The 27,237-nt window shown below is 37.6% G+C and overlaps 3 protein-coding genes across 4 annotated transcripts in view; 1 reads left to right on the forward strand and 2 right to left on the reverse strand.

Moving 5' to 3' along the window:
- Nucleotides 1–7,648, forward strand: part of cyp17a1 (cytochrome P450, family 17, subfamily A, polypeptide 1) — a gene marked incomplete at its 5' end in the record, with an annotated part of 10,516 nt that extends 2,868 nt beyond the window's left edge. Inside the window, 8 exons of one of the 2 annotated variants that reach the window (XM_079843660.1) lie at nucleotides 3,360–3,637; nucleotides 3,727–3,865; nucleotides 3,956–4,185; nucleotides 4,876–4,962; nucleotides 5,056–5,265; nucleotides 5,354–5,523; nucleotides 5,950–6,053; nucleotides 6,128–7,648. In XM_079843660.1, the coding sequence (XP_079699786.1) occupies nucleotides 3,360–3,637; nucleotides 3,727–3,865; nucleotides 3,956–4,185; nucleotides 4,876–4,962; nucleotides 5,056–5,265; nucleotides 5,354–5,523; nucleotides 5,950–6,053; nucleotides 6,128–6,408 (1,499 nt within the window). In that variant the 3' untranslated portion in view covers nucleotides 6,409–7,648. Of the gene's footprint in view, nucleotides 1–3,304; nucleotides 3,638–3,726; nucleotides 3,866–3,955; nucleotides 4,186–4,875; nucleotides 4,963–5,055; nucleotides 5,266–5,353; nucleotides 5,524–5,949; nucleotides 6,054–6,127 lie in introns of those variants that run through there. The other variant, XM_079843659.1, reaches the window with a different exon arrangement.
- On the reverse strand, nucleotides 55–2,460 carry borcs7 (BLOC-1 related complex subunit 7). Its single transcript, XM_079843661.1, has 5 exons — nucleotides 2,305–2,460; nucleotides 2,031–2,093; nucleotides 1,874–1,917; nucleotides 585–605; nucleotides 55–470 (listed from the first exon to the last, which is right to left on the reverse strand). Exons 1-5 carry the CDS (start codon nucleotides 2,434–2,436, stop codon nucleotides 419–421), a joined length of 312 nt encoding a protein of 103 aa, XP_079699787.1. The 5' UTR covers nucleotides 2,437–2,460; the 3' UTR covers nucleotides 55–418.
- Nucleotides 7,649–7,735: 87 nt separating the features above from the next.
- fbxw4 (F-box and WD repeat domain containing 4) overlaps nucleotides 7,736–27,237 on the reverse strand; it is a 57,244-nt gene continuing 37,742 nt past the window's right edge. Inside the window, exons 10-13 of the mRNA XM_079842261.1 lie at nucleotides 21,712–21,842; nucleotides 17,503–17,605; nucleotides 13,871–14,032; nucleotides 7,736–11,190 (exon numbers count right to left, since the gene is read on the reverse strand). Coding sequence (XP_079698387.1) covers nucleotides 10,454–11,190; nucleotides 13,871–14,032; nucleotides 17,503–17,605; nucleotides 21,712–21,842 — 1,133 coding nt within the window. The 3' untranslated portion in view covers nucleotides 7,736–10,453. The remainder of the gene's footprint in view (nucleotides 11,191–13,870; nucleotides 14,033–17,502; nucleotides 17,606–21,711; nucleotides 21,843–27,237) is intronic.

The raw sequence follows: 27,237 nt of genomic DNA on the forward strand, positions 1-27,237 counted from the left end.
ATTTATACCCCCGTGTTGGACTTTCAACAAAGGTCACATTTCATCCATTTGACATAGTTTTACACATATATTTTATAAGTTGCTCCAAGCTTACACACACAAAAAATAATTAGCAAAATGTGCAGAAACAATTATGTGCCATTTTATACAAATATAATCAAGTTTAGCACAACACCATAAACTAAGACATAAATAAATTAACAAGCAAATACAATGTGTACAGTTGGTGTACAGCAAATTCAAGATATAAAAGTCTAAAAGCAAATGTTCTTTATCAAATTTATGCTTAAAAGATGAGACAAAAACAGTGCATACTGTTTTGACATTGTACTATCATTTCAAAAAGACAAATATGAATACTGGAAAGTCTCAAATTATGATGCGATCTACTGTTTAAAAAAAAAAAATCAATGAAATTTCATTTCATCAAGTGTCTTAGCTGGTCCTGCAGGTTTTTGGAGTGTTCTACACTGTGGAAGACATTAAAGATGAAGAGTTATTGAATGTTTAGACCAATTCAAACAAACAAATAAACATAATTATGTATTTTTTGCATACAATTTAACGTAAATACTATGACTTACTTCTTTTGAATGGCCTCTTGCCTGGATTTAAGAGGTAAAGAAATATATTAGACTCTCTCTTTTATATAGGAATTTATTTTGGGACTTATACAGAGAGCAAAAAGGTTAAACTAATCAAAACTTAATTTTGTAACGAAATTCATACACTGAAATTTTTTTTAGTTGAATTTACTAACATTTTTTATCGTAAGTGATTGCAATCAATTTATTTTATCTCAATTTAAACAAAAACACATGCAATTCCCATAGAACCAAATTTTTTTTTTTTTATTAAAATCAAAACTAAATTTAAATTATTTAAACGAGCACAAATTAATTATGCTTAATTTAATCGGGCCATAATAATTTTTTTCAGTGTACATAGGCACTCGTTCACTAATTCGGTTATTTAACGCATTTATAGCCTTAGGATCTAAGGGTGTTTAAAATCACGAGATACATGAGTGTGTCCAAACCTTTGACTGGTAGTAGGGGTGCACAATATATCGGCCACCATATCACTATCAGTCGATTTATGTTAATTTAATATTATCATAATTGGCCAGATAATAAAATTTGGCCGATATATTAAAGCCGATAAATAATTGATTTTTTCCTTTAGCTGAGACACAACAGATGTGCCCTGTTTGCCATGATGGTTTGTATTGCTTGAATATGATTGGAATCACTTCAAAAAAGGAAAATACAGTAAAGTGCAACATGTACAGCACAAGTCTGTCATATAGGCTACATAAAATTATAATGAGAATATAATTATAATTGTGTGCTTGGGACATGGCTTTCAATGGTGAGACTTTTGTTTTTGTTACCAGGCTCTCAAAAAAGTATTTAAAAATTTGGATTTTTATATTTTGAAAAAAATCGCCTGTCGCCTTTGGCTTGGCTTGCTCAGCTGGGGACACGTTTTAATATCCAAACTAAATATCCATATGAATCTAATTAGTAAACTACATTAACTATATAAACTAAATTACTGATCTGCCCACATTGTCACTGTATGATAATTGAAATGAGCTGATGACATCACCGTTTTCTCCAGAGCGGCTTTGTACGGCCGAATCAAATTCTGTTGCATTATTTTCCTTTTTAACACTGTGAAGCTGCTTTTGAAAAAAGCGCTATATAAATAAAGTTGACTTGACTTGATTTAGATATATATATATAGGTTATCGGCTTTCAAATATAAAGAATTATCGGTTATCGGACGATTCTCATATCGGTGCATCCCTAACTGGTAGTGCACAAGATGTTAATGTAGATAAATGCAGTATGTATACTCATATACTTACTGATATTGCAAGTGGGTCGTTATAATAGACATTTTCCGTAGACTCTGAAAGAATAAAGATACTTGGAGAAGTTAACCCTGCTTTATTAAAGAGGAAATAGGCTTACGACTATCAATAAAAAATTATAATATAAAAAATATGCTTTTATGTCACTTACATCTTCAGAATGCAGAATGGCATCTTCTTGAATTACCATATTTCTCGCTGCCTGACTGAGTAGCTGTAAAGTAGAAGAGACCGATGCAAATCGACATTAGTCAATTGTTAATAACCTAGTGTGTGCATGTATGAACATCATATGATACCCAATATTTGGTTTGCAATCCAAAAATGACTGGTAGTAAAATTATACGTTTTGAGGCTCGCCTCCGGTTGTTTATTGAAACGGTTACAGAAACAATATCGCGTTAGAAAATGTTTCGCTTATTTACTTCTTGGCTCCGGGATCCTTTCAAAACTTGACGGGTTAGAGCGATCACATCTCCACTGCAAGTAGTGACTTTATCAGACAATAAACCTTTAACAGATTGGCCAAAACGCGATTGTGTCTCGGAGGAAGCCATCACTGTTTACTACGGGTCCAGGAGAGGGACAATTTAAAATGTGAACGCGAATGACGAGTCATCGATGGCACTGGCGAGAGGAAGGTTTTTTTAGTTACTTTGAAAAATATATCTAAAAAGATATGAAAGCAAAGTCAAGCTAAGCCAAGATATTTGGCACATTTAATTTTTGTAGCATAAACATAGACACAGCTATTACGTTTATAGGCTAAACCAACATTTATGAGATATTTTTTATTTATTTATATTTTGTTATTAATTTTGTCTATGTGATTTTAATGTCTATTTAATGTTATTGCCTAATGTGTTTATGAAATTATTTCTATAAAATTGCACAAACCTTTTTATATCGTCAAAAATTCAGTCAAAAATTTATTTCGAAACCCCCAATGAACAGAAAACAAGACATTTTCAAGACAAGTTCATATAAAGTTTGATCTATGTTAATTTTCTGAAGGTATATTTTATGTGTTTAACTTCCCTTTCAAGTGGCATTTATCAAATGCACAATATTAAATATACAGTAGGCTAATTGCTGGCAATGAAATGCTATTTCTAAAAACTCTAAAAGAAATATAATTCACAAAGTTAAGCTAAGAGTTAAGGTTAGATTGGTTAAATCTAAAGAGTAAAATATCAGCTGTGCTCACATGTGCGCTTTTATGAATCTTTGTAAATGGGCAGCCAATCAGCAGCTTTGTTGAAAACAGCCCCGATGACACTTAGATAGATGAAGGTAAACTATTTCAGGGTCAAGGAGGTGGCATTGAAGGTTTTGCATAAAAGTCTCCCGTCAGCCTGCTTATACGGGCAGTACTGTTTTGGATAGAGCTGGTGGACACTTGGTTGAATGTAGCCTATACTGACAATGTCTGAACCACTCATCCTGCCATGGCTTCTCTGTTCATGTCTGTTATCTGCAGTAACTCTGGCTGCGCTGTATCTCAAAAGGAAGATGAATGGATTCGTGCCAGGCGACAGATCTCCTCCGAGCCTCCCCTCATTGCCCATCATTGGGAGTCTTCTCAGTCTAGTGAGCGACAGTCCTCCACACATCTTCTTTCAACAGCTGCAGAAGAAATACGGAAATCTCTATTCCCTCATGATGGGCTCCCACAAAATCCTTATCGTGAACAACCACCATCATGCAAAAGAGGTCCTGATCAAAAAGGGAAAAATATTTGCAGGGAGGCCACGAACTGTAAGTAAACTGCACCACTTGCATCAGCAACTGAATTTTTTAAGATTAGTTGTTTTTTTTAAATAACACTTTTTATAATTGTCTTCAAGGTTACAACTGACGTGTTAACTCGAGATGGGAAAGATATAGCATTTGCTGACTACAGTTCCACATGGAAGTTCCATCGGAAAATGGTGCATGGAGCTCTTTGTATGTTTGGAGAAGGTTCAGTTTCTATTGAGAAGATGAGTGAGTAGGCTATAACTGCAGCTGCCGACATGATATTATACAAACATGCAAAGAAGCTACAGAACCTGCTACCCAATACTTCTTCTCCAGTTTGCAGGGAGGCGAGCTCCATGTGTGAGGTGTTGACTGAAACCCAGAACAGCGCCGTGGATCTGGCACCGGAGCTGACGCGTGCCGTCACAAACGTGGTGTGTGCTTTGTGTTTCAACTCCTCATACAAACGTGGGGATGCTGAGTTTGAGTCCATGCTCCAGTACAGCCAGGGTATCGTGGATACAGTTGCTAAGGACAGCTTGGTGGATATTTTCCCATGGCTGCAGGTGAGATTTCATTCAATATGTCTTATAGCTAAAAGAATGATCAATTCAGTGCAAAATTTGGGGTCGGTAAAATGTTTGAATGTTTTTGAAAGTCTGCATTTATTTGATCAAAAGTAAAACAGTTATTGCAATAACTTAAAATACCTGTTTTCTATTTTAATATTATTTTATATATATAATTTATTCCTGTGATGGCAAAGCTGCATTTTCAGCATCATTACACCAGTCTTCAGTGTCACATGATCCTTCAGAAATCATTCGAATATGCTAATTTGATGCTCAAGAAACAGTTATTATTATTATGTTGAATAATGCTTAATATCTTTGAGGGAACAAGGAAGGGCGGTTTTCAAAGCAATGCCATTGAAAACCATTTTGGGTTCCCCAAACAAAAGTTCTTAAAAGAACCATGTTTTTCTGAGGGTAAAGAACATTTGAATAATATAAAGAACCTCTTTCCATTGAAAAATAATCTTTTGTGGAATGGGAAGGTTCCAACCCTTGAAATAAATCTTGTATTTCTCAATAAACATATTCATTTCTTTAAACTTAATAACCCCAAACTTTTGAATAGTAGTGTGCAGATTAAAGTTATGACACTCAGAGGTTGCAACTGGTTTAACTAAAAACTAAAAATCATTTTGTCTGCTTTTGAATTCTAATACATAACTATGTATTCCTTCCTCCAAGATATTCCCAAATAAAGACCTCGGAATCTTAAAACAGTGTGTTTCCATCAGAGACAAATTGCTTCAAAAGAAATACGAGGAACACAAGGTAAACAAAAATATTCTGTGTAGTCTGTAACTAACATGGGATCATGCAGACTCAATTCTTTGTCAATTCCCTGGGATTTGTCTCCCTCTACAGGTGGATTACAGTGATAACGTCCAGCGGGACCTCTTGGATGCACTTCTGAGGGCCAAACGCAGTTCGGAGAATAACAACACCAGCACTCATGATGTTGGGTTAACTGAAGACCACCTGCTCATGACTGTGGGGGACATCTTCGGGGCAGGGGTGGAAACCACGACCACTGTATTGAAATGGTCAATAGCTTACCTTGTCCATAATCCACAGGTGAATAAAGCTGCTCACAGCTGAGCTGGCCTGGATGTACTGAATCAATTCATATTTTCTTGTAATAAAACATTGCATTTGACATCAGGTGCAGAGAAAGATTCAGGAGGAGCTTGACAATAAGATTGGGAAAGACAGACACCCTCAGCTCAGTGATCGAGGGAATCTGCCTTATCTAGAGGCCACTTTGAGGGAAGTCCTGAGGATCCGGCCCGTCTCCCCACTCCTCATCCCTCATGTGGCGCTCCAAGACTCCAGGTATTAACACTAAATAATAATGATACTTTTATTCAGCAAGGATGCATTAAATTGATCTAAAAACATGTATAATGTTACAAAACATATGTAAGTGATATGCAAAGCAAGCAATACATAATCAATCACCACCCCTATGAATTCTATTAAAAAAATTAGGTTTTGTTTACAGTTCAATTTCAAATAAAACTTTTGGCGGATAGAAAGAAATTACATATTAGGTTTTGTGAGTATATGAGAAAAAAATCTTACTGACCCTAAACTTTTGAACTGCATGTCATTTTGATGTTTATTTAATGATCGTTGTTTGAAACACCCTCATTAGTTTGCAAAACTTTTCAACCCTATTGAAAATGAATAGAAAGCAAAACTATAGCAAAAATATAAAATACTGTAGAGTCGTGATGTCTTCTCTGCTCTCTTGTACAGTGTGGGAGAATACACTGTGCAGAAAGGGACCCGAGTCATTATTAATCTGTGGTCTTTACATCACGATGAGAAAGAATGGAAGAATCCTGAGCTGTTTGACCCAGGTGAGAATCTGCAACGACATCTAAAAAGCCGTGTGTGTCTGTGAAAGTTACCAAAACACTGCATCTTCTGACAGGACGATTTCTGAACGAGGAGGGTGATGGTTTGTGCTGCCCATCGGCCAGCTACTTGCCATTCGGCGCGGGAGTACGTGTTTGTCTCGGTGAGGCCCTGGCAAAGATGGAACTCTTCCTCTTCCTGTCGTGGATTTTGCAAAGGTTCACGCTAGAGATGCCCGCTGGCCAGCCTCTGCCCAACCTCCAGGGCAAGTTTGGTGTGGTTCTTCAACCTGAGAAATACAAGGTCATCGCTAAACTAAGAGTAGACGTGGATAAATTCCCACTGCAGCACTGCTGAGAAAATGTATGTCTTTTCTACTCATTTGTAATTATGTTTTTTATGAAGCCTACTATCAAATATCACAAATCAGACATAAATAAAAAGCAGATTTTGAGACATTGTGTACAGTAATTTGGTTTTGGACGATGGGTTTTGGAAGTAAAAATCCAATTAATTTTCTTCACCGCGGAATAGATTTTTAACACATAGTTATAAACCTTTACTGTGAGTTACGAGGTTGTTAAAGGGAACTAAACCTATGGTATATATTTTTTGTTCAAGCCATTAATCTACATTATATAAAACTTTAAATAATCGTGTTTAATGGTGTAAGTCCTGGTGGAAATCTACATTACCCATGATTCTGCAAAGAAATATACACCAGAGAATGACATCTATCTCCCTACACTCTTAAATATTTGTGTGTACCGGTCAGAAGTTTGGAAACATTACTAGTTTTAATATTTTTTAAAGACATATCTTATGCTCATCAAGCCTACATTTATTTGATTAAAAATACAGAAAAAAACTGTAATATCGTGAAACATTATTGCAATTTAAAATAATGGTTTTCTATTGTAATATACTTTAAAAGATCATTTATTTCTGTGATGCAAAGCTAAATTTTGGCAGCCATTACTCCAGTCTTCAGTGTCACATGATCCTTCTGAAATCATTCTAATATGCTGATTTATTATAAATGTTGGAACACAACTGTTTCCAACATTGAAATTAACGAAGTAACAAATCAGCATGTTAAAATGATTTCTGAAGGATCATGTCAAACTGAAGACTGGAGTAATGATGCTGAAAATTCAGCTGTGCATTACAGAAACAAATTATATTTCAAAGTATATTCAAATAGAAACAAATTATATTTGTATTACTATTTCGCAATATTTAGTTTTTTTCTGTATTTTTGATCAAATAAATGCAGGGTTAATGAGAAGAAACTTCTTTTAAAAACAATAAAAATAGTAATGTTTCCGAACTTTTGACTGGTACTACACATACATACTGTAATGTAGGCATTTTTACTATAAAATTCAAACAACATTTTATATTTATCCACCATTTCTATTTTTATTTATGTTGTTTCTACTTTCACTCATTAAAGTGAATTAGTGAATCTTGTACCTTTTGTCAAGTATTTTCAAATACTTTTTTGCTTCAAATCAAAGTTTGTAATGTTGTGATTCACCTTATAGCTGGTTGGCTTGGTTTTTGGTTTATAACTCTTAAATAAAATTCCTATGGGAAAAAATGAATGGTAAAAATACTTCTGGAACCAAGGCCACTAAAAAAACAGTTAACTGAATAACTAAATCACTCACAGAAATGAATTGGTTTTAATAGCTTTTTTTTTTATTCATATGGAACATTCTTTGATACTCTTTAATTTGGTTGAGTCTTCTTATAAAATGCAGAAAATACAGTTTTATACAAAAAGAAAGTGACTATAGATACAAAACTAAAACGTAGTACCAGGCTTCAATCAAAGCTTAAGAAAAAAAAAAAAAAAAAAGCAATTGGCTTGCAAAGCCTTCGTCACCTTCAAGCACTCACACACTCACCACTCAGTGTCAAAACAGTGCAATGACAACTTATTTAGGCAAAATGAACACGTCTCATTCACAGTGAGCTACCCAACATAGTAACTCAGATTTCCACTTTTAATCAATACCTTTGGTCTCAAACATCAAAGGACGAGAGAAAACAATGGAGACTAGAGCTACAGAAAGAACAACATGAGCATCGTTTCCGCAACAGATGATGAACTCCTCACTGAACTGACTTCAAGATTTCCCTTAATCGCTCAAATATTTAGATCAATTCTATAACTATAATGATATAACTAGTCTAAATCAGAACACTCGATATTTGGATTAGCCCAAAAGTACTGCTACATAAATGTTTTCGAAGGCATTATGTCTTGTGTTGGAATTTGCCTTCCAAAACCAGTTTTTCCAGCTAACATACTAGGAACCTAATTTACCAGCCACATCATGTTTGAAAGAAAATTAGCCACCGTTTACGTAGGAACACTCTGATCTGGAGATCAACAAGTCCGAAAAGCCATCTGTGCCCAAGCTAAGACTAACTGCTAATCCAAACCAAAGGTCAAACAAACAGTGGCCTGAAGAACGATCCACTTAAAGGAATCCACTATGACACACACACTATAGGGAATGCAGTGGAGCAACTTTGGACAGTCTCACCGCCATGGAAAAACAAATCTCAATCTCATCATGAACCCGACATAAGTGCTACACTAGCATGACAGTAACCTTACCTGATCTGCTTCAATAAAAAGATAATTTTATGCAATAAGGCCTATACATAAGTTACTGTTAGTGGTGCAAGAGTTCCCTTACAGTGTTAAGATACAAACACAATTTAAAAGCACTATGGGAGAGTACAGAAATAAAATGAAGGCAAAAAAACAAACATGTCTATGGAAGGCTTATCAAGTGATCCTTTCAAACAAGTTACCATTGACCAAAATGTTCACTCATGCTGGCCCTCAATTATTTTATGCAAAAATTCACCTCATACTGTACTCTTTAAGGCATATGAAAACTACTCGAATCAACAAAGGCACCTATTGTAAATGTAAAAGCTGGGTTCAATCTATATACAAAGGTATTTTCAGCCTTCATTTGAAAAGTGTTTGCATTATGAACTTATGAAAATGTATTACTATATTCAGTTTATGTTTGTGGATCTATTGAGTTTCTGCAAATAATCATGCAAAATATTGGATAGAGACAGAGACCACGTCATACAATGATGAAACAAAACGACAACCATACCCTAAGGAGCATGTTCACTTACTGATATAAAGAGACAACATAACAAAATTGGACAATTATTTTCCTTCATTTTTCTGAATAGCATCATGCAGATACTCCAGATAAAAACATCTGAGAAAAAAAAAAAAAAAGATACGCAAGACAAAAAAACAACAACAACTGAATATTAAAGCTCTGAATGTTGGCAGACTGCTCTGTGGCCGTCTTTTCCATTTTTTTTGTGCACAATATAACCTCAAAGGAATAGTTCACCCAAACATGACATTTTTTTAATCAAATATTTCATGTCTGTCCAAACCCAAACAACGTTTGTTTTTCTTTAAAACACACAAATTAAGATATTTTTAATGAAATCTGAAATTTCTGTACCTCCATTGAAATTCCACCTAAACTTTGAAATATTTTTAAGTTCATAAAAGGAGATTGTAAAACTAATCCATATGAATCGAGCGGTTTAATCCAAGTCTTCTGAAGAGACACGATCCCTTTATATGAAGAACAGATTAAATTTAGGCTTTTATTCACATATAAACATTGATCAACGAACAGAGTAGCAGAAGAACTTGTACTTGCTGGACACATAAGAAACCTGATTAGTTGTCACATATCATGCAAGAACGTTTAAGCTTGTTTACCATATTTAATGTGCTCCATGTATGTGCATATGGATTTACTTGGAAAAAAAGAAGGATGACCTTTTAGTAACATCATAGTTTTGGTGGAACGGACTTTCAAAAGAGCAAGTCGAATCTCTGAGGTTTCATTAAAAATATCTTCATTTGTTTTAAAGATGAAAGTAACTGATGACAGATATTTCATTTAAGGGCAAACCATCTGCTTAAGTATTAAAAAATTCAGGAGCAAAAACCAGCACATATTAATATCCCCGACCTTGAGTGCCAGCTTCGTCTCAGGGGGCAATCAGCCCCCAAAAACCGACAAAAAGCCTTAAATCTACAGGCATCGAGCTTGATAAGGCTATAAACTGGAGAATTTCCCCTGTGGCTTTGATCGTGACCTCTCTGTGAGGAAACAGACCTATTAACGTCTTTAATAGATTACCCTATTAATCCATAAAACCGTGAGGACTCACACATTAATGCCCTTTTAAAACTCTCACTTGCGCGCACAAACACACACACGCGAAAAGTACACCCAAAGTGACATAGCTGACAGTACAAACTGATGTAGCTCAAGAAAGTAAAGGGAGACAGCAGTCTAAAGTAAGTCTCTGCTGGAACTGGTTGTGCTCAGCTCTGCGGGTCCGTGCTGTTGCCATGATGTGGAACATCCTGTTCATTGATAGTGTGCAGATGGAGGCAGACTTGAGGTCGCGGAGACTCTCTATGCTCCAGAGGCAGGTCTGAGGCGGCCAGGCCCTGCTCCTCATCCCCGGGACCCAGAGGAGGGCTGTTGCTGCGGGGGTTGCAGCTATCACAGAAGTCCTGCTCCTCGAGCTCCCCTCCGTCCATATGCCCCACAAGCTCTTTCATCTCCTCCTCTTCCTCTCCGTCCCTGGGCCCCTGGCTGCAGACGCATACCTCAATCCCAGAGTCACCTGTAAAGCGCCGGTGGCGCCCTGGAGTCTTGTCTTTGCTTTCGGGAGAACAGTCTTCTCCAGGTTCGGTCAGGTCCTCGCTGGAGCTGCCCTGTTTGACTGGGCTGTGTGAGGTAGCGCACGCCACCTGCTGGAGCTGCCCGTCCTCCTCTAGGCTGAGGTACTGTGGTTTGTGGGCGTTTCTGGCAAGGTGGTGTGTGGTGGGAGAATGGGGCTGCTCTAGGCAGGGTCCCGGGGAACAGTTCTCAGATGCAGATGGGGCGGCGGGGCTGGATGGCAATGGAGGACAGAGCTCATCTGGTTGTTCAGAGCACAGGGGGTCCGTGCTGGTGGACTGGGCTGGCTGAGAGGCACTGTAAGGAGGCGGGGGCGTCGGAGGCCTGTTCTCGACTTCCTCATATGCGGGTAAGAGGTAGCCAGGCAGGAACCCTGGGGAAAAGGAAAAGATGATGATTTTGACAGCATTTGTTGACAGTGAACAGATCAAATTGTAACGTATTTACAGTTATCACTGGACAGCAAACTTTCAATTTTTCCAACTTGTACAATTTTGTGCATTCTGTAATAAATCCCACTGTACATAATACTGTGTATTTAGTATATTCATATATTAGGTATACATTTTAGGATGATACATTTAAATAAAAAAAAACGATATGGCTTACACCTTGTCTACACTGGACTCGACAAAGTGACTGCTGCAAAGCATTTGTCGTTCATGTCAGTACGTCATAAATAGAACAAGGCATCAGTTTACTGTCGGGGATTTGTCGTGTCGTGTCACGCCCGTTTCACACATACTCCGTTTGCAGTGCGTATGCGGTGCGTATTTTTTTCCGTACCCATGTTAACGGATTGAAGCTTTCACACTGTACGCGGATGCTGTCCGTCAATCCGTTCCAGGTGCGGTGCGTCTGCAGCAGTGCGGCGATCGTTTCCCTACCGAGTCTATTTTTTGCTGTGCTGCACTGCGGAATTAAAGTGACAGCACATTGTTCGCTTTAAAGTAAACATGTACTGACGCGAAAATCTAGTAATTTTACCACAGATGCATATAATTTAAAATATACTCTGTTTCAAAGTCAACACATGGCTTTTTTCTCTCGGGTAAAGCAAGGAAACGACATCTTACCTGGTATTCAGGTAAAAAAAAAAATGAAATAATGGAGAGCACGTACGTTCCTGGAGGTGAAAAAACAAAAGGTCTTTATGACCTTCTTTTTAAAGGGTATAAAAACTAAAGTCGGCTGTTTTTGTATAGCCTATTGTAAGTTTCTAATTTAAAATGTTTATAGGCTATAAGTTATATTTAAATGTTTTGCCACTTGTGTGACCTAAATCTAAAGTATAGGCTTAGGCTATATAAATATAAAGTAATGAATTGAATAAAATGTTGTTTAAATCTACTACGTTAAAACGTGACATCTATGAAAGTGTAAACAAAGAGAATCGCAATTCTGACAAGCCATGTTCAGTAACAACTTTTGGATTTGAAATAAAAAAATAATGAATAAATGCTGTGTTTGTGGTACACAACCGCGGATCAATTGCGCGCTGCAAACGCAGCATATGAAAGCACAACAGCGCCTGCTGCTCCTGCACCGCATACGCACTGCAGTATGTGTGAAACGGGCGTCAGGCTAAGCCGCATCCAGTGTGGACAACATCACTGATTATAATAGGTTATATTGTCTTTTGTCACGTCACGCCGCTCACGTCCGGTGTAGACATGGTGTTAGTACGATTATCAAATTGCAAATACTGCGATTTCAATAAATACATGCACTGTGTTCTTACATGTGAGCAGCTCATTATCCGCCAGTGTTTGCAGTGAGTTTACGACGCTTTAATGCAGATTTAATGCAGATGTGCTAACCATCTTTTCAACAAAAGAGCAGATTTAAAGGCTTGCTGTGGTAGTCAGTGTTAACAGTGTTAAACTATATTTGGCCATGCACCAATGCTTTATTTTTTTATTGAAATAAAAACCATTTAGTTCAGTTGGACAGCAGACACTACAATTATAAACTGAATTGGTCTGCTGTGCTCCAGACAGCATGAGCTGCAGTCACAGCACAGTGCAGCAGTCAGATTTCAAATATCACATGACAAAAGTAAGGCGAGATGACTGACAAGACAATGTTGGTGGATTTGGTGCGGATCCGATCCTGAGAATCATTGAAAAATATCTTGTAAATGTGCGGTCAGTATTGCTGTATAAATAGTAAGCCTGATGTTGTCATACTCAATTCTAGTCAGAATATGAGTCTGATACTGCTCCGTTGGGCTGTGATTATGGGGCGTGTTTCAACCGAACCAGGAAAGACCTCAATTGGATAGACCTACAACCAATCAGAGCAACGGAGCGACTTATAACGTTAGTTGTCAAATGTCAACAGAACTCAACTGCACACAGTGTTGCCAAGTCTGTTGCGGTTTTCCCGCGGGCTGTTTTTCCATGTCCGCGGGTTGAAGCGACCCCAATTATGTGATATTTAGACCAAGGAATGCGAATTTTAGCAGTCAATCCTGCCAAAAAAAAACAACCACATTTTCACCCCCAAACGCCATTTTTTCCGGACAATTTCATTGGTCCGAACAGCTCCTGCTCCACAACGGATCAAGTCCAGACCGAACTTCCCGACCTCAAATAGTGGCTCCCTGAATTATAGGCATATACGCTTAAAAAACTAAAGTAAATATTGAGCGGGCACATATAACAACCTAGCAACTTCCTAGCAAATCCCTAACAATCAGTCAGAACCTCAAGTCACGCCCTAACAACCATCCAGATCACCCTAGCAAATGCTAGGACTGATACATTTGCCCTTTTTTAATTATCCAGTTGGTCACCGTCCTATTCATGTCATATTCACTGTGCTGTATGTAAAATTAGTGTTACGTGGTCTTTACTTAAGAAAATAAAGTTGTTTAAAAATTTAAAAATGTATTTGTTTTTTTTCTTTGTGAAAAATACTATAATAGGATTACAGAAGCAATAAGTTGCTATTTCACGTTAAAATCTGTTTTACAGGTTTATTCAATTTAAATTAATATAGTATTATGTTGATTAGAGGGAGAATGACAGGGGAATGATGCGGGTACTGACTGAAGTAGAAGGGTAGAGAGGAGTAGTTATGGGCTTCTCTGTAAGCGATGAGGTTGATCTCGTGCTGCCGCTGCTGTTGCTGTAGCCTGTGTTTGGCTCGACGGTGGTGACACACACAGCAGCAGCCCAGAATGATAATGAGCGTCAGGACCAACCAAAACCCTGATGAAAGAGCACACACAAAATACAGTATGTAATTAATGAGTGAAGAGAACATGTTCGAACCAGGCACTGAACACCATGAATCACAACTCTTCCATGTTAATTTGAGTTGTTGTCTACAGTGCTGCCTGACAAGACGCTTTATTAGTTGCTTTTTTTCTTTGTTGAATGTATCTTGTCTGGTGGCTCCACCCACAGTGAACTTTTTTTAGTCTGACATTTTGATTGGCTGCAAGCTGTGTATACATATTGCTGAAAAGTTTGGGGTCTGTACTATTTTTTTTTAAATGTTTGTCTCTTATGCTTACCGAGACTACATTTATTTGATCAAAAAATACAATAAAACAGTAATATTGTGAAATATTATGACAATTTGAAGTAACTGTCATCTATTTTAAAATGTAATTTTTTTCTTGTGATGACAAAGCTCATGAGCCTTCAGAAATCTATTTAATGAGCAGATTTGGTGCTCAAGAATAGTTTTTTTTATTATTAGCAATGTTGAAAAGGTCATATTTTTGTGGAAAGCACGATACATTTTCTCAGGATTCTTTGATGAATAGAAAATCCAAAAGAACAGCATTTATTTGAAATAGAAGTCTTTAGTAACATGGTAAATGTATTGACACTTTTGATACATTTTAAGCATCCTTGCTAAATGAAAGTAATAATTTCTGTAAAAATAAAAAAAATCTATAAAATACTACCATAGTGGTACTAGGGCTGTCAACAAATATTCTAAATTCGAATATATATTCGAATAGTTTTTAAAAAACGAATTTCGAAGGTGAAAATTAATATTCGAATAAATAAAAAAATGTGGGGAAAAAACGCCCGCGGTAGAAGAGGCGTGGCTGTCTGCTTTGCGAGTGGGCGCTAGCGCGCCTGAAGCCTTGTGTACTTTGGCCTGTCTCCAGAGCGCGAGCCCACGCTGACTGCGCGCGCTCCTCCCCAAACGGACGAGGCGTTTATACTTGACACGCTCGCCGTTGTGCTTTTCTTTGAAACGACAGATGGCGACTCGGAGTAATTGTTCTATAAACTATCAGGAAAAGCGTCGAGAAGAAGTGGGCTAATGTACACAGGTGACGATATTTATTTTAGTACACTTCACCGAAAACCACACTACAAAAAAATCATGTAAAACAGATCAAAATAAACCTTGATATTACTTGTGACATGAGAACAAAATGTATGTAGAAATGTAACGTTAACTTATACAACTCAATGTATGATATCTAAATGTTTCCTAATTTCACTAAACACTTTAGTGAGTTTTCACTTAGTTTCGTGAACTTTTCTTTATTAAACAGGCTTTTTTAATGCTTTTGTAGGCTCGTTTTGTAAATATAAGCAACTAATTTGTATGTGCAAACTGGACCAGCCTTACTTTGCATCGCCCGCCACAAGCTCTCTGTCTGCAACACGACAAGAGGCCATAACGGAGAAATTAATTTAGTTCATTTGTAAGGACGTGAGAGCGATCAGTGTCGTGGATGGGGCAGGCTTCAGGGAGTTCTGTCAAGCAATGGAACCGAGGTACTGACTGAATAGATATTGCATGAATGAAGGATAAATGCACTGCTTCCACTGGTTTGATTATTTACCGTTTCATGTCAAGGAAAAGTTCCATGTTTACCACAGCACAGCTCGCTCGGAGCGTTCAATAATATGCTGTAAAACTTATATTAATATTTGTTTCAATCACTGAATGAAGCCTGCTATATTTGGGACAAGAGTCGCGACCTTAAATTGCTTGCACAAAACTCTTGATCAGTCTCAAAATGTGTGTGTGTTCATTTAAACCGTTATGCGCCGAGAGGGTGAGGGCGAGAGAGTGAGGTCTGCGGTCTTTAGCCATTATTGATTTACTTGTTTTTGTGTAGGTTATACGTTGTCAAATATGTTTAAACTTAAATAGACTACCTATATAAGTAGTTATGTGTCTTTGTATTCATTTGTCCTGTTATTGACGTAATGCGCGTCATTGATAAAATGCGCAACCAGATGTTCGAATAGTTCGAATATTCGTGCTTTTTTTAGAGGGAATATTCGAACGTCATTTTTTAGCAATTTTGACAGCCCTAAGTGGTACAAAGATTTTGGTAACGCTTTAGTTTAAACTTTGGGGTCCAATTCTCACTATTAACTAGTTGCTTATTAGCATGTACATTACTAAGATATTGGCTGTTTATTAGTACTTATAAAGCATATATTAATGCCCTATTCTGCATGACCATATTCTACATCCCTACCCAATACCTAAACTTAATAACTACCTCACTAACTATTAATAAATAGTAATTAGGAGTTTATTGGGGCCAAAGTCGTAGTTTATAGCTAGTTAAGTGTGAATTAGACCCTAATCTAAAGTGTGACCAAAATGTCTTATTTCTCCCAAAGCAACCTAACAATCTGGCAGCACCAGATACCAGGAGAAGAACATAAGGGTGGGATGCTCATCAGTCAACGGAAAGAGTCGTGCAGGTCAATGTCATGTGAGATAAGTGTGTAAAACTTTGCCCCAAAAAAGCAGAGACCTTTTCTAGCAGATGATGGGGGTGGGGTGGCGGGGTAGGGTAGGGTCTACTTGTCCTAATGGAGAAATTTAAGGCAGCTGTTTACAGGATCTGGTCTGATCCGGTTACACTGGATTTGTGTCTGTCGGGTCGCGTGTATCTGGCATGATGTACAAAACCCAAAATGCAGCCCCTTGACTCAGCAGACGATGTGCTGCAATTACTGTGGAGATGAGGTTAGTCCTCAGTTATTAAAATAGATGGTACACCAGAGGGAGAGGGGTAATTTGATAACACAGAAACACTGCCAATGGGTGTGAACAGGGCAGAACAACAACTAGATCAGGGCCAGCCAATGACACAAAAGTTAAAAGCTACACACACAAATCAGACCCATAATTAAAAAATGAGTAAGATGCTGGCATATCCATTGTACTGTAAGGTCAATTACATTTGTTCTTGGAATTACTGCAGATCCGGTTCCAGTAAGCGGTGTGATTGAATACCTAAATCTTATAACTATTTACGGTAACAAAACAATTACAGTGTCAAAAATGAGCCATGACTTGGATGTCTTCTCCCAAGGCATGTCGCCTCTCGTCCAACCCATTGCTGACATTATAAGCTTGGGCTGCTTACTGCAAACAACTTGAGAACAAATGCAGGTGGCATGTTACACCCCTAAATGCCATTACAACTGTATTTTAACTCTGAATCATTTCAAGGTTGAATCAGACGTAATCGTATTTAAATAACTAGAAAGACTGCCCTTTGCATCAGAGTTTACGGTGTTCTGGAATTGCGACCACATCCAGGCCAGACCAATACAGACTTGAAGTAACCAAATACAAGTGTAGAGCAACTGAAGGATGACACTATAGCAAACAGAGGTATCCCATGGACTGACCTGATCTTACAGCATGTGTAAGCGGCAGGGACTCAGATACTTACACCACACCTCGTAGTAATAGCTGCAACACTGAGATTCTCCACAGCAGTGGCCCGAATCACAGAAGTAGCTCTGGTTGTTCACTCCTACACAAAGCAACCGGTTCTGCAAAACCAAAAAGAAAATATAAGCATATAATCAGCACAAATATCAGAAGAGCGTTATGCACCAAAAACCTTTTTCAATGCACATGAAGAATAAAACAAAAAAATATTTCAAATGCTAGTTCTTTATTCTTTTCGACATATCTTTGCATAGTGATCAGCCTCTCAATTGTATTTAAGTGCTTTTTTTATCACCTGTATTATATAAAGACAGCCTGAGGTAACAGTGCTGGGGACATCTATTTACTTATATAACAGGTCTGTCCTTACATACAGGTGGTAATAAAAAGTACAATTGAGAGGCAGATCACTACGCAAACCCTTGAGTGTTCAGACTATTATACGCAATGCAAAAAAAGTTACATTTGCTATTTGAATGAATAAAATGCTGATTCATGTGGTCTTGTTTTACCTGTCTAAACCCCAGGAGAAAAGGCATGATAGGCGTCTGATAGGAAAATCAACACAGCAGAGACAGAGTTTTGTTACACACAGGGCTGCAAAGACCAAGAGAGAGACAGAGGGAAGGTTGGGCTCGGGCCACCCACCACCCACACATGGTACAGTGTGACATGAACTGCCCCCTTTATTAGCCAGAGGGTCTCGATTTAAACGCACATACATAGACAGCCTCCCTCATGGCATTTCAGACCCAGCGAGCGCTGCCAGGGAATGCAAGTAAACAGGATGAACCGACAAGCGGTCTGTGCCTAACTCCCTCTCACATACACAAAGACATGATGACAACTGCCGGCCTGACAGTTGTCTCAAGCGTTGTGCTAGACACAAATGATAGTCAAACTGAAATCTTGTCTGATGTACAAAAATCTTCACTCAAGAGTAAAAATGCCATCAGTATATTGACACTGTTGAGATAACGATTAACGATAAGCAGCGGAAAGCTGAGTATTCAGTGCTGCAAACCTGTGCAAGGACGGACGTTGTGCCAAAGAGTTCATAGAAGGGATGGCAACTGGCAGCTAAACAGCTGAGTTGAAGGTTAATTAGTTAATTATTACACATTCCTGGTCATATAGAGAGCAACAGTAAGGTTCCAGATTACAAAAAGAAAATCCCATTCATTTTTTAGTGATAATGTCAAAGCATTCAACCTACGGACCATAAGTGATGCATTGTAGATAGCCATTGACTACCAGAGTATTTTTTTCCCACTATGGTAGTCAATGGCTTCCGAGATCTGCTTGGTTACAAACATATATATTCCTTTGTGTTCAGCAGAACAAAGAAAAGTATACAGCTTTGGAACAACTTGAGCGTGATAAAATGATGACAGAACTTTCAATTTTGGGTGAACTATCCCATTAACATCCAATTCCAGACACAAGATCCTATTCATGTCTAATAGGTATACATTTTATCAGTTTTTGCATTCCCTGGGAAAAACCTTGGTGTTGCTAGCAGTAATGCTCCACTGTTGTAGCTACAGGCTTACATAGAGTTATACTGTATTGTCCCATGCAGGAAATGAATAACATAAGAAACATTAAAAAAAGAATTCATAACAATTGCTACATCTTGCTATTTAAAATATTAATATTTTTAATATACCCCCCCCCCCCCCCCCCCCCCAAAAAATATATTTGAGATATAAGCGTGTTATGGTAATTCACACATTTGCTGTTTATAGAGCTTCTTTAAACCTTTAAAGATATAGTTCACCAAAAAAAAAAAAAAATTATGTCATCGTTTACTCACCCTAATGTCATTCCAAACCTGTATGACGTTCTTTATTCTGTGGAAGCTATTTTGCAAAATGTTGGTAAGCAAAACAATTTTGGTGATCATTGACTTTCATTGCACATGAAAAACAAATAATAATAATAATATTAATAATATTTTTTTTTAATCCTCATGTTGAAAATTAATGGGGGGAAAAAATCAACAAAAGTCAACAAAAATGTGGGCGGTTACTTGCTCTAATGTGCATGTTATTCCACAGGGAATACTTTTTTGAGCAAGGACATGAAATTGGTTAAAAGTGACAAAATATATTTAAGACAGAAAAGATTTATATTTCAAATAAATGCTGTTCTATACAGTTAATACTGAAAAAGAAAATATGTGACTGAAAGACTGGAGTAATGGCTGCTAAAATTCAGCTTTGCCATCACAGAAATAAATTATATTTTATTGTATACATTTATTGTATACATTTATTATGTATACAAAATACATTAAAATAGAAAAGTTATTTTAAATTATATTTCACAATATTACTGATTTTATTGTATTTATGATCAAATAAATGCAGACTTGGTGAACATTAGAGGAAAAAACAATTCACAATTGTTGGAATTGGAAGTTCACAATTAAAAGAAAAACAAATTTGTACCGATCCAACTTTTTGAACTGTACTGTCTTTTAAAATGGGGGTATCATGTGAAAAAACTATGATGTACTAGAGATTGCTTTTCATTATCCAATATAATCAAGTCCCACTCTACATTTTCTCACATCAAAAGTTGCAAACGACATTTCACAGGCATACAACATGTGGTTTCTGTCATGTTAGCAGATCTGAAATCAGCCTATCTTTCAGGCACCTACATTCCCTCAGAGATAACACCTGTGGAGAGCAAACAGCTCACTCCCTGACCTTGATCTACCACCTGTCACAACAGAGAGAAGAGCATCTCCGTACATACACGCCTTTCACAGTCAAGGCCAGAATGAGAACAGTCAAAACAGCCTCAGCCCATCATCAGCGAAATCTTTCAAGTATGTGCTTTTTCTAGACAGCCAACATTAATGTGTTAATCACAGTCAACTGTACAACATTTACTTTATTGCAAAACAATCACAATCCTAATACAGATAAAGCATGGCCCTGCCTGAAATCCCCTATTGTCCAACCTTACATCAGCAGCAGCAGCAGTAATAATATACACAGGCCTTTTTAATTATTTACCTATCACTCAGAAAGAATAACATTAGGGATGAGACAAAGCTGTATGAATCATTCATCTGGCTGTGTATTTACATGAAAGCTCAGCAAGACTGAAATAGAACAAACTGTCCCAGAATTGTATTCCATTTACAGACGAACATTTCTGGATGTTTTTGAATTACTAGTCTAAATGAAGGTAATTAATTAGGTTGCAAATTGCTGACTTTAATAAAAGACTTTTAAAACTTAATACAAAAACATTTAATAACTTACTCAAAAGCAGACAAGGTCCTTCATTAACAACTGAAACACTTTCCTTACAGTCCTTTCTTTAACGGGTGCCAATTTGAGATTAGGGACATTTTAATAATTGTTTGGTAATACGTACTTCTGGTGTTCATGTTGTATTTCAAAAGACTTTTGAGCCTATTGATTAGGGACGGGTTTGTATACCATGGTATGGTTAGGTTAAGGATGGCTTTAGGTGTAATTATAGATGTAACTACAAAAATTAGTTCCAGTTGTATTTACATGCAGGTACTTTTTAAATTGTAAAAACATGTGTAGTCAAATTATTCATTTAAATGTCAGCACATTGTAGATATTTAATATGATTTAGCTAATATATTAAATACATGTAATATACAGTGGGTCCAATAATCATAACATATATTATTATACACAATCTAGATTTTTTTTTTTAACCAACACAGTTTACACTTAAAAGTCATGATGTCTAATGACTTTACACTGTTACAGTCTATAGAACATAAGAGGATTTAATATGTATTCCTCTCCATTTAGTGAAGCTGGCAACTTTAAAAGTCAATTAAAGAACATTGATAAAGCTGTTCAGATCAGACCTCCATGTTGTCAACTTCCTAACCTTTTAAAAATAAAACTCAATCATTTTGTTTGGAAAAGGACGGCAACGCTCAAATTATGAACCTTGTAAAATATGTTTGTGGCAGGTCACATTCAAAAGTCTGTATTCTTTGCTGTCACCGCTGTGAACACAAGCACACAGGCTGTGCTTCAAACCCTGACGAGCTGACTAATTAGACAGCATTCTGGGCACCATTACAACGTTTGACCAACTTAACATGCATCCCAATGCCGTCTAACTAGGCAACTCACTAGGTTTTTGAGACACAGCCACAGTCTACCGGCTAGGCTAATGAAGCTAACAGTGTCTTTACCTCGGTCAACGCTGCCTCCACTGACACCGAACCAACCGGTCCAATAACCGCGTTACATACAAACAACCCCATGCCCAGTTTTATATATCCAACCCCCCACATTCCGCCCTTTCCCGTGGCTTTCGACACATCTGCGACACGGCAGGACATTCAGCTAGCCTGCAAGCTAGCTTCAGTTACGTCTCTTTCTTCTTTCTTTCAACTCTCTCACAAACTCCGAAAGTCTCCCCAAGGCCCGCCCCCTGCTGCTGTTGGTCCGTTCAAGCGAACACTTCCTGGTTTGACTAATAAACGCAGCAACGATTGGTTGAATAATCTGCCGTTTAAAAAAAGCTAAAGAGACGGTAGGGCGTGACTTTGTTGTTCTTTACCAGCTGAGATCAAGAAATCAGCTGACAGAATTTAAAGGGGCAGGAAATTACATCTTTTCCTGTGCGAAAAAGCAAGCAAGCAAAATAGATAGACTAAAATTATTTAAATGATTCATTTAAATGAAATTAATTTATTAATACATTTATAAAATACATTTTCATTAATTTACTTAATGTATTAATGCTTATATTAATAAATGTAGATGAGTATTGATATCAATAAGTGAATTCCAGTATAGCCTACTGACTGAAGTTCAACCACATATTTTCTTGGAGGATACAATCCAATAATACATATAGAATATTAAGAATGCAAGAAAGAGCCCAGGACAATTTATTTATTAATAAAAGGGTGAAACATAAAACAAAATGCGGGATTCAAGTTCCTCAAATTCTCAAGTGTCTCTCTAAAGTCAAACTTTAAAATTTTCCTCTTTGCATGTCTGTGTAGAAAAACAGCTGCTTTGCTGGCCAATCCTCCTGTAACATTTTAGGCAAACAAATAAGTAACTACTATAGCCTAATTATTTTTTTGCTAGAAATAGTTAAAATTTAAATTTTTCCCAACTGCTTCACCAGATGCCAATCCACACACAGACTTCTACTATACCACGTTCAAAGAAATGTCAGCAAAAGAAGGCATAGTGTGTTGTGAAAACATTGGTTTCTACAGGCCTCGATGCCTTTCTACTTTCAGATTCTGCCCGCGAAGTCAGCACGGTTCAGGTTTCGGACACAGCAAGAGTATCATCGAGAAAGTGACAACCACTGAGCCCTGCAAAATCAATGTAATCTCTCAAGTAAACTTGTTTGTTTTGTGCTAAATGTTATTTTGACAGCCATAGCTAAGGGCTCTTACTTGCTTTATTCCATATCTTTCCGATTTAGGACTGCGGCTTCTTAGGTGAGACTCTTTGAACTGAGCCAAGTTAAAAGGAACAAAAGCAAACAAATCGCATTGTTCTTTCAGGAATTTTTCTTGTTCACTGGCTTTCATTTCTCTCTTTTTTAGGCACTTCTCTCATTCAGAACAGTGAAGTCAATGGATCCTTACATCCCAGCTTGACAAGTTAGGAGGATACAAGCTAATCCCCTTAATCTGTCTATTCTCCCGTGCAGTGCCAAAGGGGGAGAGGTACCCAGCACAAGTAATCCTATAGAAAAAACAATAGGATTAGACCCCAGCTCTTGGAGTGACAATCAGATATCTACTGACTGATTTGCAAAGTAGGGTCGAGTTTCTTCAAATTAGCTTTTTTTCCCTCCTCTAGGGAAAAGGTGCCTTTCATTAACTGCTGGTGGGATTCCTTTAGGACAGATGCTGGAGGTCCGCATGAAAGGCATGTATTCTTCGCTTCCAGCACACAGGTTCTGGGCTTCTCCCACAGCAGAGGCTGAGAGGTGGGGACGCACCATTGGCCTGGGCAACCCCTCCACCCTCTGTCAACCCCTTTATGATTCGAACTCTAATGCCTTTAAAAAGTGTTTGACAGATGGATCGGATTGCACTGAGGATACATGTAGCAGATCAACAAGACTAAACGATGAGGACAATGTGAGATATGCTGCCTGTTCTTTTTATTTGTTTGCGGTCATGCAACATGTTTTTTTTTTTATGTAACACTTAATGAGATTTTTGGGGCAGTTTTTGCTTGTTGATATGTTTTTACAATTGATACATATAAAGCAAGCTGAAAATGGCAGACATCTAATTGTGTACACTAGTGTACACTAAAAATAAAGGGTCCAAATTAGGGTTTTCACGGTGATGAACCATTTAGGGTTCCCCAAAGAACCTTTCAAAGAACAGTTCTTAAATTAACTGTTTTCCACTATAAAAAAACCTTTTGTGCAATGGAAAGGTTCCAAGAATGTTAAAAGTTCTTCATGGAACCATCATGGAGCCAATAAAGAACATTTATTATTAAGAATGTACCATCCCCACAAAAAATATATATTAACATGTACAAAATAATTTAATTTAACACACACACACACACACACACACACACACACACACACACACACACACACACACACACACACACACACACACACACACACACACACACACACACACACACACACACACACACACACACACACACACACACACACACACACACACACACACACACACACACACACACACACACACACACACACACACACACACACACACACACACACACACACTCCCTCTCTCTCTCTCTTTCTAAAAAATAAAAAGCCTAATGAACTGTACTAATATGAAGGTTGTTTTGCCCATATTTTTAATTAAGCATTGCATATATATATATATATATATATATATATATATATATATATATATATATATATATATACTTTAATATACTTAATATTATAATGGTTCAGATATCCAACATTTTGGGCTGTGAAATAATATTGCCTGTGCTTTAAAGGGTTAATTCACCCAAATAAATTAATTCTGTCATTAATTACTCATCCTCATGTTGTTCCAACCCGTAAGACGTTTATTCATCTTTGGAACACAAATGAAGATCTTTATGATGAAATCTGAGAGCTTTCTGTACTCTTCATAGACAGCTAACTGTCTAGCAACTACCATTTTGACGCTTCAAAAAGTTCATAAAGAGAACGTAAAACTAATCCATATGAATTGAGCGGTTTAGTTCAAATTTTTCTGAAGAGACAAGACTGCTTTATATGATAAACAGATTGAATTTAGGCTTTTATTCACATATAAACATTCATCAAAACACACAAATTGTGGTAAACGGAAGCTCAAGCATGTTCACTTGACGTGCGAGAACCAATGAGGTTCATTCTTGCGTTACGCAGCATGTTTGAGCTTCCGCAAGAACCAATGAGGTTTGTTCTCGCGAGTCAAGCATGTTTGGTCAAGCTTCTGTTTATGTTCGCTGATCAATATTTATATGTGAATAAAAGCCTTAATTAAATCTGTTCATCATATAAAGCGATCAAGTCTCTTTAGAAAATTTGGACTAAACCACTCAAAACCAAAATGGTAGCTGCGTAGCGGTCTATGGAGGGACAGAAAGCTCTCAAATTTCATTAAAAAGATCTTAATTTGTGTTCCGAAGTTGAACTAAAGTCTTACGGGTTTGGAACGACATGAGAAACTAATGACATAATTTTCATTTTTGGGTGAAGTATTCCTTTAAGTTTGTCAGAATAAATTGCAATAGAGGTGTCTTCCTTTTGACCTTTAGATGGCACTATTGGTGTAAAATTACCCCAGAATCCTCAGAGATGTCTGTGTGGGTTGAAGCCTATTCCTGGGTGTGTGATTAGCCACTGTGACACTTGATACTTAACCACAAGCTAATGCAGCTTGGGAAAGGCATCATCCTGTAGGAAACAAGGGTCACCTGCACTGAAAAGGAAGTCCTTGATTCCATTTAAGTCCAGTGAACTTGGCCAAGCAAAACATGATGTGACTCTTAACTTCATCTCACATTACTTTTCCAATCCGGTCTGTAAATAAAGAGAACGCTTGTGGATTATTGTGCAAGTGAATAATGTGTGAAATTCACCTAAACCTATGTCATTTAGAGGCAAAACGGTCATTCTCATATTAATACAAGTCAAGACAACCCTGAGAAATGCGAATGGAAAATGTGAATGAAGCTATGAAGTTCTTGTTCATGTATCTACAAAATATAAAACATGATAAGAGTTGAATGACTGGAGACATGCTCTCACCCTCCTAAAGTCTAAGGTAACATGACGGATACTGTTTCACCTGCTAAACACTTTGCTCTCCCAGCCAAATAGCTTGGCTTCCCACTATTCTTCCAACATCTGCCGGGAGAATCACGGTGTAATTGAGGCTTTAAAAAGGCATGCCAGAAAGCTCACCAGATGCATCATTACTGTGTTCGGCCTGTCTTTTGAAAGCTAAATTTATGAAGCGGTCTTTGCTCAGGTCTTTTTCGGTGGTTTGCACTCTTTACTCTGAATGCTGTTGAGATGCTAGAGCATGTGTCCAGCATGGGAATAGATGCTGTACAAACAAACAAAACAACTGGAGCTATGAATTAAAACAAATTAGATCATAATGCTTTCAAAAATGTCATTAGCGGTTTCTCGTGAGTGCTTCTTCCCATCCAGATGTTTCTTCTGAGATCAAAGCAGGAATGTGCTCTGATGGTGTAAACGTATTTGTTGTGTAATACTGGTAGATAATGTAAACCCTGGTGCAGGAAAGTAGACCTTTTGTCCTCAAATTGCCAGTATGATTTTACAGTGATTTGTGCAGGTGCAAAGCGTGTAAAGTGGTTTTAATCCCATGTCTTTGTAATCATTGCCTTTTTATATGCCAGCATTTCCAATCTGTGCTGCATGCACAGGCAAGTGTAAAGATAAAGTGTAAATAATCATGTTATACCAGACGTGACATTGCTTGGTCTGTGGACAATGTTTGTGTGTGTTCTTTTGTGTGCTGTAGGTTCCGAAAACGTAATCCTCAAATCCCCTTTCCATAAGGCGCCTCCAACCCCTCCTCACATCCTCTGAACTCGGAAGGTCTTCATTACCTTTGTCAGAAACTGTGAGCTTGTGGCTCGCCCACAGTTCCTCAAGGGGTAATGACCTTGCGCTAGAGAGATAGATGGATGGACAGACAGATGGGCAGACAGATAGATAGATAGATAGATAGATAGATAGATAGATAGATAGATAGATAGATAGATAGATAGATAGATAGATAGATAGATAGATAGATAGATAGATAGATAGATAGATAGATAGATAGATAGATAGATAGATAGATAGATAGACATGCAACTAGATGGTAGATAGATGGATGGATGGATGGATGGATGGACGGACGGACGGACAGACAGACAGACGGAGGGACGGACGGACAGACCGACCGATAGATAGATGGATGGATGGATGGATGGATGGACGGACGGGCAGACAGGCAGAAAGATAGATAGTAGATACATGGATGGATGGATGATGGATGGATGGGTGGACAGACAGACAGACAGACAGACAGACAGACAGATAGATAGATAGATAGATAGATAGATAGATAGATAGATAGATAGATAGATAGATAGATAGATAGATAGATGACAGACATACAGATAGATAGATTGATGGATCGATGGGTGGACAGACGGACGGACGGACGGACGGACGG

This window comes from Gobio gobio, assembly GCF_949357685.1.
Source record: "Gobio gobio genome assembly, chromosome: 18".
NCBI classification, from domain to species: Eukaryota; Metazoa; Chordata; class Actinopteri; order Cypriniformes; family Gobionidae; genus Gobio; species Gobio gobio.

What these genes read in the sequence shown, in the direction of transcription:
- borcs7 (XM_079843661.1), bottom strand. Translation starts at nt 2,436, where the DNA reads ATGGCTTCCTCCGAGACACAATCGCGTTTTGGCCAATCTGTTAAAGGT. An exon ending in AAGGATCCCGGAGCCAAGAA is followed by an intron (nt 2,094 to 2,304) that starts GTAAATAAGCGA and finishes TCTACTTTACAG; the next exon opens with CTACTCAGTCAGGCAGCGAG. An exon ending in CAAGAGGCCATTCAAAAGAA is followed by an intron (nt 471 to 584) that starts GTAAGTCATAGT and finishes TGTCTTCCACAG; the next exon opens with TGTAGAACACTCCAAAAACC.